This window comes from Schistocerca gregaria, chromosome 7 (assembly GCF_023897955.1).
Source record: "Schistocerca gregaria isolate iqSchGreg1 chromosome 7, iqSchGreg1.2, whole genome shotgun sequence".
Lineage (NCBI taxonomy): Eukaryota > Metazoa > Arthropoda > Insecta > Orthoptera > Acrididae > Schistocerca > Schistocerca gregaria.
Window position 1 is genome coordinate 301,428,786 of NC_064926.1, and position 22,943 is coordinate 301,451,728.

At 40.2% G+C, this 22,943-nt stretch overlaps 1 protein-coding gene across 1 annotated transcript in view; it reads left to right on the forward strand.

The window, feature by feature from the left end:
• The window catches only part of LOC126282044 (ionotropic receptor 93a), a 139,084-nt gene that overhangs the window by 50,421 nt on the left and 65,720 nt on the right, over nucleotides 1-22,943 (forward strand). Inside the window, exon 6 of the mRNA XM_049981461.1 lies at nucleotides 17,892-18,082. Coding sequence (XP_049837418.1) covers nucleotides 17,892-18,082 — 191 coding nt within the window. The remainder of the gene's footprint in view (nucleotides 1-17,891; nucleotides 18,083-22,943) is intronic.

The following is a 22,943-nucleotide window of genomic DNA, read 5'->3' on the forward strand; positions in this document are numbered from 1 at the left end:
CGAATGCGCTGCTTCCTGGACTCGGATAGGCGCGCCGGCCCTGGATCGAATCCTCCCGGCGGATTAACGAGGGCCGGTATGTCAGCCTGGATGTGGTTTTTAGGCGATTTTCCACATCCCACTAAGTGCATACTGGGCTGGTCCCCACGTTCCTCAGTTACACGTCTCGCAGACATTTGAAAAACGTTCGCACTATTCCATGACTTACTCTAGACGCTGACAGCTGTCCCGGGGGTTTCGGGGCGGCGGCAGGAAGGGCACCCAGTTACCCTCTGCAACGAACACTGCCAAATCAATAGTAACTCGGCTGACCCTGCGTTGAAGTGAGACGAAGGCCCCAAGAAAGAAACTATGTCTAGCCAACCAGGTGACTTGCCTGATCGCCTTGTACGAGTGATGGCTGTATTACTATAGCCTCGAGACAAAAGAACAAAATTATAGTGGAAATATGTGGATTCTTCACTGTCGAAAAAGATTGACTGTCAAACACCGTTCGCTTATGGGACTGCGGTGGTGCTGTGCTCTTAGATTAAGTTCGTACTGGTTAACTGTCACTGGATCATAATAACCGAAATCTCCTAACGAGATAACTGGAGGCTGATGAGATGACGTGTCGCCGTAAGTTGTTCAAGGTTCTGTGTCCGATGTACGACAGCGCCCCAACTTATCTGCACAGCACTTGCTTTCACACATGCTGCTTCCTTGGGCCATCAAATTTTACCTCAGCCTCCCGTATTCTCCCTCTTACCTCAGATGAAGAAACCATTATGTGGTAGTCATTTCAAGGATGTTGAAGTGATTTTTGACTGGAATATGCAGATTCATTGAGCCAAGATCTCCCTCAGTAATCCGTTCTCGTGATACACGTGCCTCTCTGAATGGTGAATATATAGAGGAGTACCACCATCACTAGTTTTCTTCGTCTCAGCTCGATTTTTTTCTGGGTGATAATTAAAACTTCGTGACGCTGTCTCCCCTGTACGGGAATAAACACAACGGCTGTACGAGTACAGGTTGTAGATACGTGGTTGGCATCCATATGTTTGAGTAAGGCCGTGCGTCGTGCTCCGATAGCCTAACATTAAGGCGACCGCCCGCGAAAAGTGGGAAATCTGGGTTCGAGTCCCGGTCCGGCACACATTTTAATTGTCGTCACTCCATTTTACAGCTGATGGTTGCCATATTCGCAAATGCGAATAAATTTTGTGTAAAAATTTCCTGTTCTATCGATACCTATTTCTAGTGGATTGTCTTTGTGGAGTTCAGGAAATTGTATTTGGGCTCGAATTTCACTATATTGAAGTATTACTCCATTCACTGAAAAACGTCTTAGAACTCGGCCATTTACATGTCGGAATTTCACATCGAGAGAATAGTTGCCGACAGACCATTTTACATGAGCTGCTGAATATCATCTGTGAACAAAGGACTATTCATTGCTTGCATTGGTCCTCGTCAGCTCTCGACACATCGAAACGTTCTTATCCTCAGCCTTTGGCAAATCTCCTACATTCAAAAAAAAATATATATATATATATATAAACCTGGCAACGTAATTTGGTAAAATATTGCACCCTACTATCATTCAGCGCGAGGTTAAGCGTATTTATTTCATCTATGTTCAAATGTGTGCGAATTCCTAAGGGACCAAACTGCTGAGGTCATCGATCCCTAGACTGAAACACTACTTAAACTAGCGTACACTAACTTATGCTAAGAACGACACACACACAGCCATGCCAGACGGAGAACTCGAACCTCCGGCGGGAGGGGCAACGCAATCCGTGACATAGCGCCTAAACTACGTGGCCACTCCACCTGGCTATTTCACCAATGAAATCCAGAACGCATACCAATTTTTCTTAAAAAAATCGCGTTATCTTCTTTTTCTTTGCTTTTTCTGGTCAGCTAACCAACACCAAACTAGCAAAACAGTGAGTGACAAACTTTGTCGAACCACTGGACGCGCCATGTGTAGCAAGCGGCCGGTTGCAGAAGTTGCTCTGTCCATACCTTTATTTCACAAGCTGTAGCTTCCAGTAAATTACGTTTCGGGCTTCTCATCGTATTGGAAAATGATTTACATGATGTATTTAACAAATATTAGGATTTCACGAAATAGTGATGATAAAGACAATTTTGAAAAAAAAAAAGAATTTTGCTTGGTGATTGAAAAACAATTGGACTTTATATTTGGTTTCATCGTATTGGAAAATGATTTACATGATGTATTTAACAAATATTAGGATTTAACGAAATAGTGATGATAAAGACAATTTTGAAAAAAAAAAAGAATTTTGCTTGGTGATTGAAAAACAATTGGACTTTATATTTGGTTTCACCTATCAGAAATCGTAACTATCCTCCCAGAGGAATAATTACCCTCTTACCTTCATGTTGACAGCTACTGTTATAGAAGAATCAGTTGTTCTCAATGTGAGCCTCATTCAAGATTTGCAGCACCCAGGCAGTGTGGTGAGTGTGGTAGCATTTCAGCATTTTTTCATGAAACTGAACTGAGGTACAACCCTTACAGAACTTTCTCAAATGATGAAACAGAAATATAAGCCGGAGAGATGGGATTCCTGTTTGATGATGCTGGAGCTGTACTTGATCTTCGACTCTCAGACTATTTCTTTCAAATGATAAATATAAGGTGTGGAGAATGACACATCTGACAATTTATTTAACAGAACCCAGCGGAAAACAAAAAATGGCTCTGAGCACTATGGGACTTAACATCTATGGTCATCAGTCCCCTAGAACTTAGAACAACTTAAACCTAACGAACCTAAGGACAGCACACAACACCCAGTCATCACGAGAAAACAAAAAAAAAAAAGAAACGCATTAACGGTATCATAAGGGAGGGGGATAAAATAATAAATGATTGACACCTGGTAACAACTTTTGCGAATGAGCATTTTTCAAGTTTTGTAGAGAAATTAGTACAAAATCTCCCAAAAAATAACATATGTCACTGTTTACGTACTAAGCACAATAATACGAGTACAGGATTCAGATGTAGCTGAATTCGCAGAAGTGTACTTCATGCACTTTACATCAATTAATGTGTCACAGGCAGATCCTTTGTAATGTTTTTGATGCTGGTGATCATAAGACTCTATTAAAAAAGCTTGTATATTTAGGATGAAGAGGTATAGCTAATAACTAGTTCCGAGCACACCTAGCAGGCAGGGTACAAAGAGCACAGCTAACATACCCTAAAATAACACTAAAACTTTAGTGAAACACTTACCACGAGCAAAATACATTAAAATGGGAATTCCTCACGGTGCACATTGGGTCCAACGCAGTTCCTGATACACGTAATAGGATTCGCAATGGTATTAATTACGGGGAAAAATTGTCTTTACTGAAGGCAGCACTGGAAAACCAAACTCACTGCAGAGAAAGCAATGATGTTCGTAGTCTGTGATTATAGACCATTTGCTTGACAAACTAATGTAATCTTGGCTTTGTTTGATTGTCTGTTTGTTGTGGTCTTCAGTCCTGAGACTGGATTGATGCAGCTCTCCATGCCAACCAATCCCGTGCAAGCTTCTTCATCTCCCAGTACCTACTGCAACCTACATCTTTCTAAATCTGCTTAGTGTATTCATCTCTTGGTCTCCCTCTACGATTTTGACCCTCCACGCTGCCCTCCAATGCTAAATATGTGATCCATTGATGCCTCAGGACATGTCCTAGCAACCAACCGCTTCTTCTAGTCAAGTTGTGCCACAAACTTCTCTTCTCCCCAATCCTATTCACTACCTCTTCATTAGGTACGTGGTCTACCCACCTAATCTTCAACATTTTTCTGTAGCACCACATTTCGAAAGCTTCTATTCTCTTCTTGTCCACACTATTTATCATCCATGTTTCACATCCATACATAGCTACACTCCATACAAATACTTTCAGAAACGACTTCCTGACACTTAAATCTATACTCGATGTTAACAAATTTCTTTTCTTCGGAAACGCTTTCCTTGCCATTGCCAGTCTAATTTTATATCCTCTTTACTTCGACCATCATCAGTTATTTTGCTCCCCAAATAGCAAAACTCCTTTACTACTTTAAGTGTCTCATTTCCTAATCTAATTCCCTCAAGTATCACCCGACTTAATTCGACTACATTCCATTATCCTGGCTTTGCTTTTGTAGATGTTTATCTTATATCCTACCTTCAAGACGCTTTCCATTCGGTTCAACTGCTCTTTCAAGTCCTTTGCTGTCTCTGACAGAATTACAATGTCATCGGCGAACCTCAAAGCTTTTATTTCTTGTCCCTGGATTTTAATACCTACTCCAAATTTTTCTTTTGTTTCCTTTACTGCTTCTACGTAACGTGTATCCACAGGACATGTGGCCTGTAGTTGATGAAGTGTCATGATGATCTCTCCATTGGCAAAAGATTCCGGAATAGTCTTCCATTCGGATCTCCGGGAGGGGATTGCCAAGGCTGAGGTTACCATAAGAAAAAGATTGAATAATCAACGAAAGGATAACGTTCTACGAGTACGGGCGTGGAATGTTAGAAGCTAGAACGTGGTAGGGAAACTAGAAAATCTGAAAAGGGTAATGCAAAGGCTCAGTCTAGATATAGTAGGGGTCAGTGAAGTGAAGTGGAAGGAAGACAAGAATTTCTGGTCAGATGAGTATCGGGTAATATCAACAGCAGCAGAAAATGGTATAACAGGTGTAGGAGTCGTTATGAATAAGAAGGTAGGGCAGAGGGTGTGTTACTGTGAACAGTTCAGTGACCGGGTCGTTCTAATCAGAATCGACAGCAGACCAACACCGACAACGATAGTTCAGGTATACACGCCGACGTCGCAAGCTGAAGATGAACAGATAGAGAAAGTGTATGAGGATATTGAAAGGGTAATGCAGTATGTAAAGGGGGACGAAAATCTAATAGTCATGGGCGACTGGAATGCAGTTGTAGGTGAAGGAGTAGAAGAAAAGGTTACAGGAGAATATGGGCTTGGGATAGGGAATGAAAGAGGAGAAAGACTAATTGAGTTCTGTAACAAGTTTCAGCTAGTAATAGCGAATACCTTGTTCTAGAATCACAAGAGGAGGAGGTATACTTGGAAAACTCCGGGAGGAACGGGAAGATTTCAATTAGATTACATCATGGTCAGACAGAGATTACGAAATCAGATACTGGATTGTAAGGCGTACCCAGGACCAGATATAGACTCAGATCACAATATATTAGTGATGGAGAGTAGGCTGAAGTTCAAGACATTAGTCAGGAAGAATCAATGCGCTAAGAAGTGGGATACGGAAGTTCTAACGAATGACGAGATACGCTTGAAGTTCTCTAACTCCATAGATACAGCAATAAGGAATAGCGCAGTAGGCAGTACAGTTGAAGAGGAATGGACATCTCTAAAAAGGGCTATCACAGAAGTTGGGAAGGAAAACATAGGTACAAAGAAGGTAGCTGCGAAGAAACCATGGGTAACAGAAGAAATACTTCAGTTGATTGATGAAAGGAAGATGTACAAACATGTTCTGAGAAAATCAGGAATACAGAAATAGAAGTCGCTGAGGAATGAAATAAATAGGAATTGCAGGGAAGCTAAGACGAAATGGCTGCAGGAAAAATGTGAAGACATCGAAAAAGATATGATTGTCGGAAGGACAGACTCAGCATACAGGAAAGTCAAAACAACCTTTGGTGACATTAAAAGCAACGGTGGTAACATTAAGAGTGCAACGGGAATTCCACTGTTAAATGCAGAGGAGAGAGCAGATAGTTGGAAAGAATACATTGAAAGCCTCTATGAGGGTGAAGATTTGTCTGATGTGATAGAAGAAGAAACAGGAGTCGATTTAGAAGAGATAGGGGATCCAGTATTAGAATCGGAATTTAAAAGATCTTTGGAGGACTTACAGTCAAATAAGGCAGAAGGGATAGATAACATTCCATCAGAATTTCTAAAATCATTAGGGGAAGTGGCAACAAAACGACTATTCACTTCGTGTGTAGAATATATGAGTCTGGCGACATACCATCTGACTTTCGGAAAAGCATCATCCACACCATTCCGAAGACGGCAAGAGCTGACAAGTGCGACAATTATCGCACAATCAGCTTAACAGCTCATGGATCGAAGCTGCTTACAAGAATAATATACAGAAGAATGGAAAAGAAAATCGAGAATGCGCTGGGTGACGATCAGTTTTGCTTTAGGAAAAGTAAAGGCACGAGAGAGGCAATTCTGACGTTACGGCTAACAACGGAAGCAAGGCTAAAGAAAAATCAAGACACGTTCATGGGATTTGTCGACCTGGAAAAAGCGTTCGACAATATAAAATGGTGCAAGCTGTTCGAGAGACTGAATAAAGTAGGGGTAAGCTATAGAGAGAGACGGGTCATATACAATATGTACAACAACCAAGAGGGAATAATAAGAGTGGACGATCAAGAACGAAGAGGTCATATTAAGAAGGGTGTAAGACAAGGCTGTAGCCTTTCGCCCCTACTCTTCAATCTGTACATCGAGGAAGCAATGATGGAAATAAAAGAAAGGTTCAGGAGTGGAATTAAAATACAAGGTGAAAGGATATCAATGATACATTTCGCTGATGACATTGCTATCCTGAGTGAAAGTGTAGAAGAATTAAATGATCTGCTGAACGGAATGAACAGTCTAATGAGTACACAGTACGGTTTGGGAGTAAATCGGAGAAAGACGAAGGTAATGAGAAGTAGTAGAAATGAGAACAGCGAGAAACTTAACTTCAGAATTGATGGTCACGAAGTCAATGAAGTTAAGGAATTCTGCTACCTAGGCAGTAAAATAACCAATGACGGACGGAGCAAGGAAGACATCAAAAGCAGACTCGCTATAGCAAAAAAGGCATTTCTGGCCAAGATAAGTCTACTAATAACAAATACCGGCCTTAATTTGAGGAAGAAATTTCTGATGATGTACGTCTGGTGTACAGAATTGTATGGTAGTGAAACATGGACTGTGGGATAACCGGAACAGAAGAGAATCGAAGCATTTGAGATATGGTGCTATAGACAAATGTTGAAAATTAGGTGGACTGATACGGTAAGGAATGAGGAGGTTCTACGCAGAATCGGAGAGGAAAGGAATATGTGGAAAACACTGATAAAAAGAAGGGACAGCATGATAGGACACCTGCTAAGACATGAGGGAATGACTTCCATGGTACTAGACGGAGCTGTAGAGGGCAAAAACTGTAGAGGAAGACAGAGATTGGAATACGTCAAGCAAATAATTGAGGACGTAGGTTGCAAGTGCTATTCTGAGATGAAGAGGTTAGCACAGGAAAGGAATTCGTGATGGGACGCATCAAACCAGTCAGTAGATTGATGACCAAAAAAAAAAAAAAAAAAAAAAAAACTGCTTGCTCAATATACAGATTGAATAACATCGGAGAGAGGCTACAACCCTGTCTCCTCCCTTCCCAACCCCTACTTCCCTTTCATGCCCCTCGACTCTTATAACTGCCATCTTGTTTCTGTACAAATTGTAAATAGCCTTTCGCTCCTTGTATTTTACCCCTGCCACCTTTAGAATTTGAAAGAGAGTATTCCAGACAACATTGTCAAAAGCTTTCTCTAAGTCTACAAATGCTAGAAACGTAGGTTTGCCTTTCTTTAATCTTCCTTCTAAGATAAGTCGTAAGGTCAGTATTGCCTCACGTGTTCCAATATTTCTGCGAAATCCAAACTGATCTTCCCCGAGGTCGGCTTCTACCACTTTTTCCATTCGTCTGTAAAGAATTCGCGTTAGTATTTTGCAGCTGTGACTTATTAAACTAACAGTTCGGTAATTGTCTCATCTGTCAACACCTGCTTTCTTTGGTATTGGAATTATTTTATTCTTCTTGAAGTCTGATTGTATTTCGCCTGTCTCATATATCTTGCTCACCAGATGGTGGAGTTTTGTCAGGACTGGCTCTCCCAAGGCTGTCAGTAGTTCTAATGGAATGTTGTCTAATCCGGAGGCCTTGTTTCGACTCAGGTCTTTAAGTGCTCTGTCAAACTTTTCACGCAGTATCATCCATTTCATCGTCATCTACATCCTCTTCCATTTCCATAGTATTGTCCTCAAGTACATCGCCCTTGTATAGACCCTCTATATACTCCTTCCACCTTTCTGCCTTCCCTTCTTTGCTTAGAACTGAGTTTCCATCAAAGCTCTTGATATTCATGTAAGTGGTTCTCCTTTCTCCAAAGGTCTCTTTAATTTTCCTGTAGGCTGTATCTATCTTACCCCTAGTGAGATAAGCCTCTACATTCTTACATTTGTCCTCTAGCCATTCGTGCTTAGCCATTTTGCACTTCCTGTCGATCTCATTTTTTAGACGTTTGTATTCCTTTTTGCCTGCTTCATTTACTGCATTTTTATATTTTCTCCTTCCATCAATTAAATTCAATATTTCTTCTGTTACCCACGGATTCCTATTAGCCCTCGTCTTTTTCCCTACTTGATCTTCTGCTGCCTTCACTATTTCATTCCTCAAAGCTACCCATTCTTCTTCTACTGTATTTCTTTCCCCCATTCCTGTCAATTGTTCGCTTATTCTGTCCCTGAAACTCCTTACAACCTCTGGTTCAGTCAGATTATCCAGGTCCCATCTCCTTAAATTCCCACCTTTTTGCAATTTCTTCAGTTTTAATCTACAGTTCATAACCAATAGATTGTGGTCAGAGTCCACATCTGCCCCTGGAAATGTCCTACAATTTAAAACCTGGTTCCGAAATCTCTGTCTACCATCTATCTGATACCTTTTAGTATCTACAGGATTCTTCTATGTATACAACTTTGTTTGATTATGTAAACAGAATTATATGTCCTTCGTGCTCTATTTGCCACCATACCATTCCACTAGTCTGCGTTTTAGTATGTAGATTTTAAGGCTTGATGGTCGATATGACTTCATAAGTTTTATTAGTTTATTATATTGTTTTTATTAGTTTACAGTTTTTATTAGTTTTAATTAGTTAGTTTTTTTGTCGTCTGCAACGGAAGAATTTGAACTGTATGTTATGCATTTATGATGAAGCTATGATCGATTATCCTAATTTGTAAGCAACATCATTGCACTCGTATGAAAACATGTATCAACTGATTCAGTCATCGGTTTATGAAAGACTTTGATGACATAGTAGGCGGAAAAGTGCAATGACACTGGCGCATTTGTGCTCCTAGTGACTAATAAAGAAACAAAACATGTGCGAGGGTTACTGCAAACTTCGATAAATAAATACACGCTACAGCAGCTTTTGGTGGTTTTATGATGCCGTTCTTTAACTTAATGTAGATTGTATTTTATAGGGATACACCGTGTAAGGAAAACTAAATTTATAGAAATGAATGTTTATTCTCGGTTGTGAACACACCGACACTTGCAAATAGAAAGTTAACACCTCGTCATGCAGCTATTGTCAGTTTGCAGCACCCAGAGCCTATTAGTTACATACTGTCCACGTATACACTCAATTCTTCGCTGTGGAGTCCTTTAATGGCAAACAAATAGACAAAATATGCACACTGTTTTTAAATTATAGAAAAAGGCCACAAAAATTATAGCCAAAAATTGTAATCGGGCTCATTGTAAAAAACAGTTGATACATTTAAAAGTCAGGCGTACCTCTAGGTAACTAATGTCCTAAATCGAAAACTTTCCTCAGACTAGACTAGACTAGTGCGATGGTATAGTGGTAAATAATGTATCTAAGCGTATCCAATTTTTTTTTAGGTAGTCAAAAAATCCAAAGTTTAGATGAGGTTTTACAACGAACGATCTGTAAACACAGACTACGAACGTTGTTGCCTTTCCTATAGTGCGTTTGGTTTTCCAGTGCTGTCACCAGGAGACAATTTTTACCCCATGACTAACACTATTGGGACATCCTTTGATGTATACGTTAGTGGCAGATCAGACAAGGAGATCAGTTGTATACCGTTCAAAGGAGTAATACTGGCATTTGTCTTACTCGATAATAGAAACTGTTAAGTTCAGCTATCTTTGCTCTTTGTTTAATTTCTGGTCTCGGAAACAAGCGGATCAACCTTCTGACATATTTTGCATCTTTCCACGCAACATTGTCTTATGGAATAATTTGATGAAGCAACTCACCAGCTAGAAAGAAACACTTATTGCGCAAAAGGGAGCAATAAGAATAACATGTGGTGTTCACCCCCGGTCGTCATATAGGTAACAGCACAGTCAAAATGCATATATTCGCTGTTCGCTGTTTGAGGACAACAGTGATGTCCCTACCTACAACACTAGAGAATAACCATTATTGCCCATTATTAAAGCTGCCACGCGAGCAGTTCAATACGAAGCAATATAAAATTTTTATCATTTTCCCAGTAAGTAAAATGTCTAAAAAATCATTTCTTCTGGGCAACTCCTTCTATTCCATGGACGAATTTCTATTTCAGAACTGCTAGGAAAAAAAAAGAAAAAGAAAAAACAAGTGACGAATGCGAGTAGGACACGCGCTCTGAGGGTACCGACAAACTTAATTATGTATGTGGATAATGTTAATAATTTCATGTGGTTCGTTGGCCTGGTGCAAGTTTTTCCACTGGAACCCATTTCAACGACTTGCGTGCCCCTAACATATTTATCCAGCCTGGGAAAGGGGATCTATACTTTGACGTGGAACCCGAACCACATGTTGTTTCTTACGACTGCTCACACAGGTGAGAACTGAAGGCTAGGTTAGAAGGAAAATTGAAAAAGTCATCGAGTAAAACGAAGTAATATTTGGCACTCCCCAAGGAAATGTTATAGGCTCTCTGCTGTACTGACCTACACAAGCGACATAGGAGACAAGCTGAGCCTGTCCTCTTACATTGTTTTCGGATGATGCTCTCATTCACCGTGATGCAAAATCATCAAAATATCGAAACCAAACGTAAAATGATTTACATGAGTTATATGTGTGGTGCGAAAAGTGGCAATTTACTCTAAATAATCATAAGTGTGAGGTCATTCACACGAGTACCAAAAGAAATGCTCTGAATGTTGGGTACACGATAAACTACAAAAATGTAAGGACTGTCAAATCAACTGAATACTTAAGGATCACAATTAGGAATAACTCATGACAAGACCTGCCGTAATGCAGAACACAAAGAGGAGTTTTTTTTTATTTTTATTTATTTATTGGAACGATCACATAGATAATGCCGTGGGGAAAGCAGACCAAAGACTGCGATTTATAGGCAGAGCACTTAGAGAGAGGAGCAAGTCTGCTAAAGTGACTGTTTGAAGCACATTTGTCCGGCCCCTTCTAGAAAATTGCTGTGCGGCTTGGGATAAGTATCAGACAGGATTGAAGGAAGACATCGAAAACGTTCACAGAAGAGCAGGTCGTTTTGTGATATAGCGAAATAGGGGAGAGAGTGCCACTGACATGATACGTGAACTCTGGTGACAATCATTAAAGCAAAGGCGTTTTTTGTTGCTGCAAGATCTTCTCGTAAAATTTCAATCGCCAACCTTCTCCGCAGGATGTGAAAATGACGCTCTTGGAAACGACCGATATTCCTGAACACAACTTGCAAAAGTACATCTACTTACTTTTCTTTGTCTGGTAATTTTGCAGGGTGTGCACAGACAGTCTTTTAGATAATTTATACTCAGAGACAGTTTATATACATAACATACTTTTTCTTCGTTGTGGTCTTCAGTTCAAATACTAGTTTGATGCGGCTCTACATGCCACTCTATCCTGTGGAAGCCTCTTCATCAGCGAATAACTGTGCAGCCTACATCCTTCTGAATTTACTTACTACATTCATCCTTTGGTCTCGCTTTACAAATTTTCTCACCCACAGTTCCCTCCAGTGCTAAGCTGATGAGCCCTTGATGTCTCAGAATGTGTCCTATCAATCAATCTTTTCTTCTTGTCAGATTCTTTTCTCGACTGTTCTATTCAGTACCTCCTCATTAGTTGCGTGATCTAACCACCTAATTTTCAGCATTCTTCTGTAGCACCACATTTCGAAAGCTTCTATTCTCTTCTTGTCTATACTGTTTATCGTACATTTTTTACTTCCATATCTAGCTACACTCCGTACAAATACTTTCAGAAAATGACTTCCTAACACTTAAATCTGTATTCAGTGTTAACAAATTTCTTTTCTTCAGAGTTCTTGTTTTGCCATCGCCACTCTACATTTTATATCCTCTCGACTTCGGTCATCATCAGTTATTTTGCTGCCCAATAACAAAACTTACGTACTACATTATGTGTTTCGTATTCTACACTAATTCTCTCAGCATCACATGATTCAATTCGACCACTTTCCATTATCTTTGTTTTGCTTTTGTTATATCTTCCTTTTAAGACACTGTCCATTTCATTCAGCTGCTCTTCGAAGTCCTTTGCCGCCTCTGGTAGAATTACAGTGTCATTGGCAAACCTCAAAGTATTTATTTATTCCCCTGAAATTTAATTACTACTACAGATTTTTCTTTTGTCTCCTCGCTTATGTCTTACAGGTAAGAATGAAATGTGTACCTACGAATTATGGATATGGACTAAGCACTAAATTTGGAGAATGAAAGGTGCGGCTGAAATGGAGATACAAAAAAAGTTACGAAAAGGCTGGAGAAAGGAGGTTCAAATCCTCTATATAGTGATCAAGATTTAGGTTAGTTAGTTACACGTTCCATACATCATTTGAACGAATCTTTTATAGAAATGTTGTGGAACGCGTCAGTTTACATGGTATGTTTACATGTCCAGTTTTAACAATAATTAACACATTATTTATAGTCCTACTCTCTTTTTTTAGGGTTTCGTACTCAGTCGGTAAAAACGGAATTCTTGTAGGATCACTTTGTTTCCCATCTATCTGCCTGTCCGACTGTTAAAACCCCTTCTTTCTCAGAATGGGTACATATATCAAGTTGACATTGATGTCGTATACTAAGGTCTATGGCCCCTGTTCGGTATGATAAATTTAAGCTTCTAAATAAATGCAGTCGAAAGATGCTCACTCCTCAAAATCCACAGGATACTTACCGTTGAGCAAGAATCTTAAAATTTGGCAAGGAGCAATATTTTACTGGAGTAGTAACGGAAAAATCTGAAAATAGTTAAAACAATTATATCACATTAAAATTTTTTTGCCATTTGTTATCCATCTGTCTGCCGTCTGTTAAGATCCCTTTTTCGCAGGAACGGGTAGAGACATCAAGGCCGGCCGTTGTGGCCGTGCGGTTCTAGGCGCTACAGTCTGGAACTGTAGGACCGCTACGGTCGCAGGTTCTAATCCTGCTGGGGGCATAGATGTGTGTGATGTCCTAAAGTTAGTTAGGTTTAAATAGTTCTAAGTTCTAGGGGACTGATGACCTTAGAAGTTAAGTCCCATAGTGCTCAGAGCCATTTTTGATAGACATCATATTGGAGTTTGTATCAAATACTGAGGTCTATGGTCGCTCGACGATGCAACTAATTTATATCAAACATTTTGATACTTTCAAACTAATCAAAACCTGCAGATGAACTATGTACATACATGCGGGTCTGGTGGTCTAGCGGTAAAGCTGGTGCCTGGAAACACAGAGGGATCGAGTCTCTGTCGGGCCACGGATCTTCATTTACGTGATTACTCTGCAATTCACATTAAGTGCCTTGCAGAGGGTTCATCCAACCATCTCCAACCTTTTTCTTCACCGTTCCACTTTCGAACGGCGCGCGGAAAAAACGAGCACTTAAATCTGCTCTGATTTCTCTTATTTTATCGTGATGATCATTTCTCCCTCTGTAATTTCTGTGTGGATGATGTGTTCTTTGCTTTTATGCAGCGGATCTACAAGCCATATGTAACTATTGTTTAAAATATTGAACGTTACCTTGTATACTGCAAGACATTTGGCTGTTTTTCACCTTTTCATCACGAAGGCTACTGTTGATTTTTGCTTCTGGAAACAGTTTGCTCTCTGACTATAGGCTTTACAAATTTTATGTTAATGGCTTAATTTGTTGACTTAGACTGTAGACTAGCTTCAAATTTTCACCTGATTTATGCATACGAATGTGTGTTCGAGCGTATCTACCAGTCTGCATAGATTGCAGTTCAAAGTTTATGTTATACAGTTTTTCGCCAGTAGATATTGTTCCGTTTGCTTAATCATATCTAAATGGACTTATTGTGGAACCTAATGTCCAGGGCCTGTCTAAGGCCCAAGTGACACAAACCGCAGCTTGGGGTACTAAGCTGAGAGGGGAAACGCATTGGCAGTTGCGAATATGAACCACCTTCGGCTGTATTTTATAATGACGACAATGAAAACTTGTGTCGAACCAGGACTCAAACCCGGATTTTCTGTTTTACACGAGCGGTCGCCTTAAACGCTTCGGCTACCTGTGCGTGAATCTCGGTCAGACCCTAACTTCCATATGTCGTCATCCTTGTTTCACAACCTGCACTAGTACTATGCTTATATTCCCATCCAGGAAGCACATATTTATTGAGAGTCGAGGGCTGGTATTGGCGAATTTCGTGTATGATTGCTGTCCTTGACGTATTACAAATACCAGTAGCAGCTTGGGACACCAAGCTCAGAGTCGTCAGACACAGGCGTACCACAATCAGTAGCGGAAACTGACGCCGTTGAAAGTATACTAGGGAAAAAGGGGGAGAGGCGCCAAATAATAAGTCTCTTTTATGGAAAAATATTCTCTAACGGACCTGCTATTATTACATTGATGTTATTGTTTTGCTCGTTGTTCAGTCCAGAACACAGGACATCCGTTTTTATTCTCTATTTTTGTTCACGTGTAAGCTCTACTTCGGTATGCAGTACGAATCGCTTCTATGAAAAGTAACTCGAAACAATAAAATCAGTTGTTTGCTGAATGCTTGAATGGTCTCTAAGCCGAGAACCTCCTTTCAGTGAGTTCCCTGTGTATGTTTGCAAATCATTACCAAGCGTCGCAGTTAAACTAGAACAACTGTTTCCGAAGAAACTTGTTTTAAGTGCGACCTACAGCAGCCCCGTTTCGTCCTCAAATTGACCCAGAAAATCGATGGCAGGCGTAAGTACACGGAACGACGCTTATATTTCTGCACTGTGTACGGAGCACTCGTCAAACACGACCTCTCTCCGGAAACATGCGATGATGTAGTGCGGGCATCTGATAAAATATTTCCAGTCTTCTTCTCTATGAATAAAAGAGAGATATTCAGGGACACGTAACTAGGGTTGCCAACTTACCCCCGTTTTAATAACTACGAATGTAAATCTACAGAACTTATTTAAATACTTACAAAACTTTCGAGATGTTAAACATTGAACACTAACATACCTCATTCTAGCATGAGGCTAATCTCTTAAACGCCGTAATTACCTTTGAGAACTGTGACTAAAATTTATTAATCACACATTTCGCCTTGAACGAATTGTTATTGACACGTGCTAGCAACGGATATTTCTTTTCTCATGTTTCCAAATTAATACAAAGACGTTTAACTCACGAGGTGAACGAGGCCTTATTAATTCGATGTTAATCTTATTCGTACAATAAACAACTAACGTCGAGTGTCGGCTGTTGACGATGGACGTTATAACGAATCTTTCCTTACTGGCAGATAAAAAGACACGAATATTTAAATTAATGATAGATAAGCTGTGTATGAGCATGGGTTTGCCCCGGGAAAGACATTACAAATGTGATGGCACGATGTGGTTAGAAATTTTACACATATCCATACACAGCTAATGTTTTTATAATATTGAATTATTGTTACCTTTAAACCTGTAAGCCATCGCTGTTCTATTCTTCCGATGTACCAGTCCTTGGCAGTCCTTGGTACGAGGGGTGTTGGAGTCCGCGCAAAAATAAAAACTACTTACGTGTTTGGGGTAAACCTTTTTCATTTTTCGGCAGTCTTCTTTTAGACTTATACACTTCGTCCGACGATATTAAATTTGTTGATCCCTTTCGAATAACAGGAATTGTCCAAGTCGGCAAAATAGCTATTAATTGCTGCAGTCACCTCCTCGTTTGAATAAAATCGTTGTCCCACCAGCCATTTCTTCAAATTGGGGAACAGTAGTCCAAGGCAGTCTGGTCTGGAGAATAGGGGGTATGTGAAACGAGTTGGAATCCTATTTCTATTAATTTTGCGACCACAACTGCTGAGGTATGTGCTGGCGCATTGTTGTGATGGAAAAGGGTTTTTTTTTGCGGTCCAATCGCCGGTGTTTTTCTTGCAGATCAGTTTTCAAACGGTCCAATAACGATGAATAATATGCACCTGTAATAGTTTTACCCTTTTCCAGATAGTCGATGAGGATTATCACTTGCGAACCCTAAAAGACAGACGCTATAACCTTTCAGGCCGAAGGAATGGTCTTCGCCTTTTTGGTGCAGATTCTTCCTTGGTAACCCATTGTTTCGATTGTTGTTTGGTTTCGGGAGTATAGTAATCTATCCATGTTTCGTCATCAGTGACAAAACGATGCTTAAAGTCCTGCGGATTCTTACTGAACAGCTGCAAACCATCCTTGCAACACTTCCCACGATTCCGTTTTTGGTCATGTGTGAGCATCGCGGAACCCATCTTGCGGATAGCTTTCTCATGTCCAAACGTTTATGCAAAATATTATGTACCCGTTCATTTGAGATGTCCGCAGCACTAGCAATCTCACATACCTTAACGCTTCTGTCATCCATCACCATATCATGGATTTTATCAATGATTTCTGGTGTCGTAATCTCACCAGGGCGTCCAGAATGTTCAGCATCACTTGTGCCCTAATGGCCACTCCGAAATTTTTGAAACCACTTATAAACTGTTCTAATTGAAGGTGCAGAATCACCGTAATGTTTATCAAGCTTCTCTTTAGTCTCCTGATGTGTTTTGCCTTTCATAATGTTTAATCACCACACGAAATTCTTTTTCGGCCATTTTTTTTTTTTTTTTTTGACAATCATTCGACTTCCTTGATTCACACGAATGCCAAACACAAAGAAATAGACCAATATGGCTGAAACTTGGTGTGCGTTCTTTCCAAAGATGCTACTAACTAAACATGACCTCGATACTCGCTGGTAGAGCCATCTCTCCTACTTTGCACGGACTTTTCAAACGCCCCTCGTAGCTATTGAGCGCCGTCGCTGTTTGAAGGCTCGTTGACCGTGAAAATACAGTTAAGAGTTCCATGTAGAAAGTGGTAATAAATATTCGTTTGGATTTCTTAAAAACCAGATCGACAGGTTCGACTTGTCGAGGGTAAATATTTAAACGACACGACACAATGAGCACTCTATCAGTTTGCCTGCAAACAATGTGAGTAAAATTTCCAATACATCTACCTGAAAAACATAAAACCATTAAACAGCTTGAATATGGTGATATGAAAATGTTTATTACAGTAAGAACCGATATGGGTGGTTATGACTGAAAATTATTATTCCATGAAGACATCTTTATTCGACACTTTCTTTGAGTTGTCAAGGCTGTACGCCAGGTTGGTTAGGAAGGAGTTGAAGTTTGTGATGTCTGAAGATGGGTATAATCCCGAAACGCGTAACATGTTCTAATAAAAGAGTCAATTGAACATCTCATGACTTAATTCCGGATGTACAGCATTGCTTGCCAATTATTAGGTTTTGAAGTATTTAATGCTCTCTACCGGCAACACAGCACTCCACTCCACTCCACTCCCCAAAACCTTTTACACTGGCGGGCCCACTTCTTGAGGCATCTGTCAGTCAGTTGCGCATTATATACTCGTTTCCGGATACTTCTGGTCAGACAGTGTGCATCTTGTTTGATACTGCGTTTAATTTAGTAATCAAACCGGAGGAAAGTTAGGATGATTACCCCTAGAGCTGCCCGTGACCTTGTTACAGACTCATCTCGGCTGCTGTTCGCCACTTGGTGGATTTTCATCACACTGCTGACCTCCTTCTACACGGCCAACCTCACAGCTTTCCTGACGCTGTCGCGCTTCACCCTGCAGATCACTGACCTCAAAGATATATCAACTAAGAAGGCGCACTGGGCGGCGCAGAAGGGCAGCGCAATGGAATACCTCGTCTATGTGAGTAATCGCTCTTTCCTTCCCAAAAAAAACATATTAACTGCACTTATTAAATGTGGTGTTTCACAGCAGAAACTATAAAACGAAATCTACATCAATAGCTACGCTGTCAAATATAATGGGGAGAATATTCCTTGCGAATATTATTTAAGTATACGTCAGCTTCATTACTGTTACATGCTGTCAACTTGTGTAATCAGGAATGTTTTCATCCCTAATTACTCCAGTTGGCTTTCGTTACATTCTTGTTGCTTAATATAGGTCATCATTTCTTTGGTTGTCAATTGTGTTTCCTTATTTTTTTCTTGCTTAGAAAATCAGCTAAACTAATCCTAGACAGAGCTGTCATGAGCTCGAGGGTTGGTGTTGTTATGGCTTCCTTTGCAAAGTGTGTGGTTCTTTTTGGATACAGGAGCGAGGAACGGATGGGTTCATGGACAGAGAATTTAGATGTTAATTTATTCTACATCTGATATCGAATAGTAAAAATGAGTTGCAGCGTCAGTTGCTAACAGTAGATTTGAATGTAGAAATATATACAGATACAAAAGATTTATAAATCTGTTACTCCTCAATACAATGTCTGTCTGCAAGATGTCGTCCCCTGGCCACTGAAAGCCTGTAAATGTTATTCAACTGCCAGAGACAGAAAATGGGCACAGTGAATGAAAATTAGAACTTAAGAACACCCGCGCTGAAGCTCCCGAGAGCGGTGCTTGTACCTCATGGGCAGCGGCGTAATTGGTCGTGGCAGTGTCCCCGCGCCTTGGGCAGTAGCAAACGCGGCGGCGTAAATGGCGGCGGGCGTAATTGGAAGTGCGGCCGACCGGATACCACAGAACTAAACATCACAGTGTTTTAGACACGCTTCTTTTGGAAGTGGTATGCCGTTGCCATGTTTCGATCTAGAACTGATTAAACCAGCCCGTTACAAGGGAGTGGTAGGTGAAACATATAAATTATAAGATTATTTGGGACTCGAAACTTTGGTTTTTACCACTGGGTCACCGAGCCAGTTTGATGCTATAGTAGTTGGAGTAATTGAGCTGTTATATAGTAATAATTATCTTCAGTTTCTGAGTTCCTTGACACAAATACAGAGGCCGTTCAACTCATTTATCCACCTTTCACATAGACACCTATTTCTTACACCTTTTTTGTACAATGTCATCAACAGAATGGAGATACCCTTCACAAAAAAAATAAAAAATTCTGTAGATTGTAAAGATCCTATACAGGGCTCCACACAATCTGACTCAAATATATAATTATACCTTTGCCCTTACTTAACTGATCAACAACATTTATGATTTACAGTGCTTCACCCTCTGCGATAACCAGAAAGAATAACCGAGACAACTTCAAATGTAAAACGTGGGATGGCAAACAACTCTCAAACTGGGATTATAACATAGAACTATGCTTTGGTTTACTACTACCAGATGGCTACCACAAAAACCTAAAAACAAGGCTCTATCCAATTACCTTCGCATATATTTTAACAAAGTATTGTACAATAATAAAAACACTAGTTGTTCACATAGAACAACTATCAATATGTATTTTGAGATGTCACATTCAAGGTAATTTATCAAAACACTTTTGGAGTAATGCAATTGACCATGCCTTCAGCATGTAGTTAACACTTAGAGCTGTTCTTAAATTAAATTTTCCCTGAGACATTTAAGTCTCTGCGATAACGTTGGAAGCTGAAGAAGCTAATTAAAATTTGTGCTGCGGCCGGGACTCAAACCCGGGTCTTCTTGCTTGCAGATATGCTGATCATTATACGACCACACTTCCCCCATGAACCATGGATCTTGCCGTTGGTGGGGAGGCTTGCGTGCCTCAGCGATACAGATGGCCGTACCGTAGGTACAACCACAACGGAGGGGTATCTGTTGAGAGGCCAGACAAACGTGTGGTTCCTGAAGAGGGGCAGCAGCCTTTTCAGTAGTTGCAGGATGATTGACTGATCTGGCCTTCTAACACTAAATAAAACGGCCTTGCTGTTCTGGTACTGCGAACGGCTGAAAGCAAGGGGAAACTACAGCAGTAATTTTTTCCGAGGGCATGCAGCTTTACTTTATGATTACATGATGATGGCGTCCTCTTGAGTAAAAATATTCCGGAGGTAAAATAGTCCCCCTTTCGGATCTCCGGGCGGGGACTACTCAAGAGGACGTTGTTATCACGAGAGAGAAAACTGACGTTCTGCGGATCGGAGCGTCGAATGTCAGATCCCTTAATCGGCCTGGTAGGTTAGAAAATTTAAAAACGGAAATGGATAGGTTAAAGTTAGATATAGTGGGAATTAGTGAAGTTCGGTGGCAGGAGAAACAAGAGTTTTGGTCAGGCGAATACAGGATCATAAATACAAAATCAAATAGGGGTAATGCAAGGAGTAGGTTTAATAATGAATAAAAAAATAGGAGTGCGCGTAAGCTACTACAAACAGCATAGTGAACGCATTATTGTGGCCAAGATAGACACGAAGCCCACGCCTACTAAGTAGTACATGTTTATATGCAAACTAGCTCTGCAGATGATGAAGAAATTGCTGAAATGTATGATGAGGTAAAAGAAATTATTCAGGTAATGGAGGGAGATGAAAATTTAATAGTCATGGGTGACTGGAATTCGAGCGTGGGAAAAGAGAGAAGGAAACATTGTAGGTGAATATCGATTGTGGTTAAGAAATGAAAGAGGAAGCCGCCTGGTAGAATTTTGCGCAGAGCATAACTAAATCATAGCTAACACTTGGTTTAAGAATCATGAAAGAAGGTTGTATACATGGAAGAATCCTGGAGATACAAGTAGGTATCAGATAGATTATATAATGGTCAGACAGAGATTTAGGAACCAGATTTTAAATTGTAAGACATTTCCAGGGGCAGATGTGGACTCTGACCACAATCTATTAGTTATGAACTCTAGATTAAAACTGAAGAAACTGCAAAAAGATGGGAATTTAAAGAGACGGGACCTGGATAAACAGACCAAACCAGAGGTTGTAAAGAGTTTCAGGAAGAGCATAAGGGAACAACTAACACGAATGGGGGAAAGAACTACAGTAGAAGAAGGATGGGTAGCTCTGAGGGATGAAGTAGGGAAGGAAGTAGTGAAGGCAGCAGAGGATCAAGTAGCTAAAAAGACGAGGGCTAGCAGACATCCTTGGGTAACAGAAGAAATATTGAATTTAATTGATGAAAAGAGAAAACATAAAAATGCAGTAAATGAAGCAGGCAAAAAGGAATACAAACGTCTCAAAAATGAGATCGACAGGAAGTGTAAAATGGCTAAGCAGGAATGGCTAGAGGACAAATGCAAGGATGTAGAGAACTTATCCCACTAGGGGTACGATAGATATTGCCTACAGAAAAATTAAAGAGACCTTTGGAGAGGAGAGAACCACTTGTATGAATATCAATAACTCAGATGGACTCTCAGTTCTAAGCAAAGAAGGGAAAGCAGAAAAGTGGAAGGAATATATAGAGGGTCTATAAAAGGGCGATGTACTTGAGGACAATATTATGGAAATGGAAGAGGATGTATATGAAGATGAAATGGGAGATACGATACTGTGTGAAGAGTGTGACAGAGCACTGAAAGACCTGAGTCGAAACAAGGGTCCGGGAGTAGACAACATGCCATTAGATCTACTGACAGCCTTGGAGAGCCAGTCCTGACTAAACTCTAAAATCTGGTGAGCAAGATGTATGAGACAGGCGAAACAGAATCAGACTTCAAGAAGAATATAATAATTCCAATACCAAAGAAAGCAGGTGTTGACAGATGAGAAAATTAACGAACTGTTCGTTTAATAAGTCACAGCTGCAAAATACTAACGCGAATTATTTACAGACGAATGGAAAAAGTGGTAGAAGCCGACCTCGGGGAAGATCAGTTTGGATTCCGTAGAAACGTTGGAACACGTGAGGCAATACTGACCTTACGACTTATCTTAGAAGAAAGATTAAGGAAAGGCAAACCTACGTTTCTAGCATTTGTAGGCTTTTGACAATGTTGACTGGAATACTCTCTCTCAAATTCTAAAGGCGACAGGGGTGAAATATAGGGAGCAAAAGGCTATTTACAATTAGTACAGAAACCAGATGACAGCTATAAGAGTCGAGGGGCATGAAAGGGAGGCAGTGGTTGGGTAGGGAGTGAGACAGGGTTGTAGCCTCTCTCCGATGTTATTTGATCTATATATTGAGCAAGCAGTAAAGGAAACAAAAGAAAAATTCGCAGTAGGTATTAAAATCCATGGAGAAGAAATAAAAACTTTGAGGTTCGCCGATGACATTGTAATTCTGTCAGAGACAGCAAAGAACTTGGAAGAGCAGTTGAACGGAATGGAAAGTGTCTTGAAAGGAGAATATAAGATGAACATCAACAGAAGGAAAACGAGGATAATGGAATCTAGTGGAAGTAAGTCGTGTGATTCTGAGGGAATTAGATTAGGAAATGAGACACTTAAAGTAGTAAAGGAGTTGTGCTATTTGGGGAGCAAAATAACTGATGATGGTCCAAGTAGAGAAGATATAAACTGTAGTCTAGCAATGGCAAGGAAAGTGTTTCTGAAGAAGAGGAAATTTGTTAACATAGAGTATAGATTTAAGTGTCAGGAAGTCGTTTCTGAAAGTATTTGTATGAAGTGTAGCCATGTATGGATGTGAAACATGGATGATAAATAGTGTGGACAAGAAGAGAATAGAAGCTTTCGAAATGTGGTGCTACAGAAAAATGTTGAAGATTAGGTGGGTAGATCACGTAACTAATGAGGAGGTATTGAATAGGATTGGGGAGAAGAGAAGTTTGTGGCACAACTTGACTAGAAGAAGGGATCGGTTGCTAG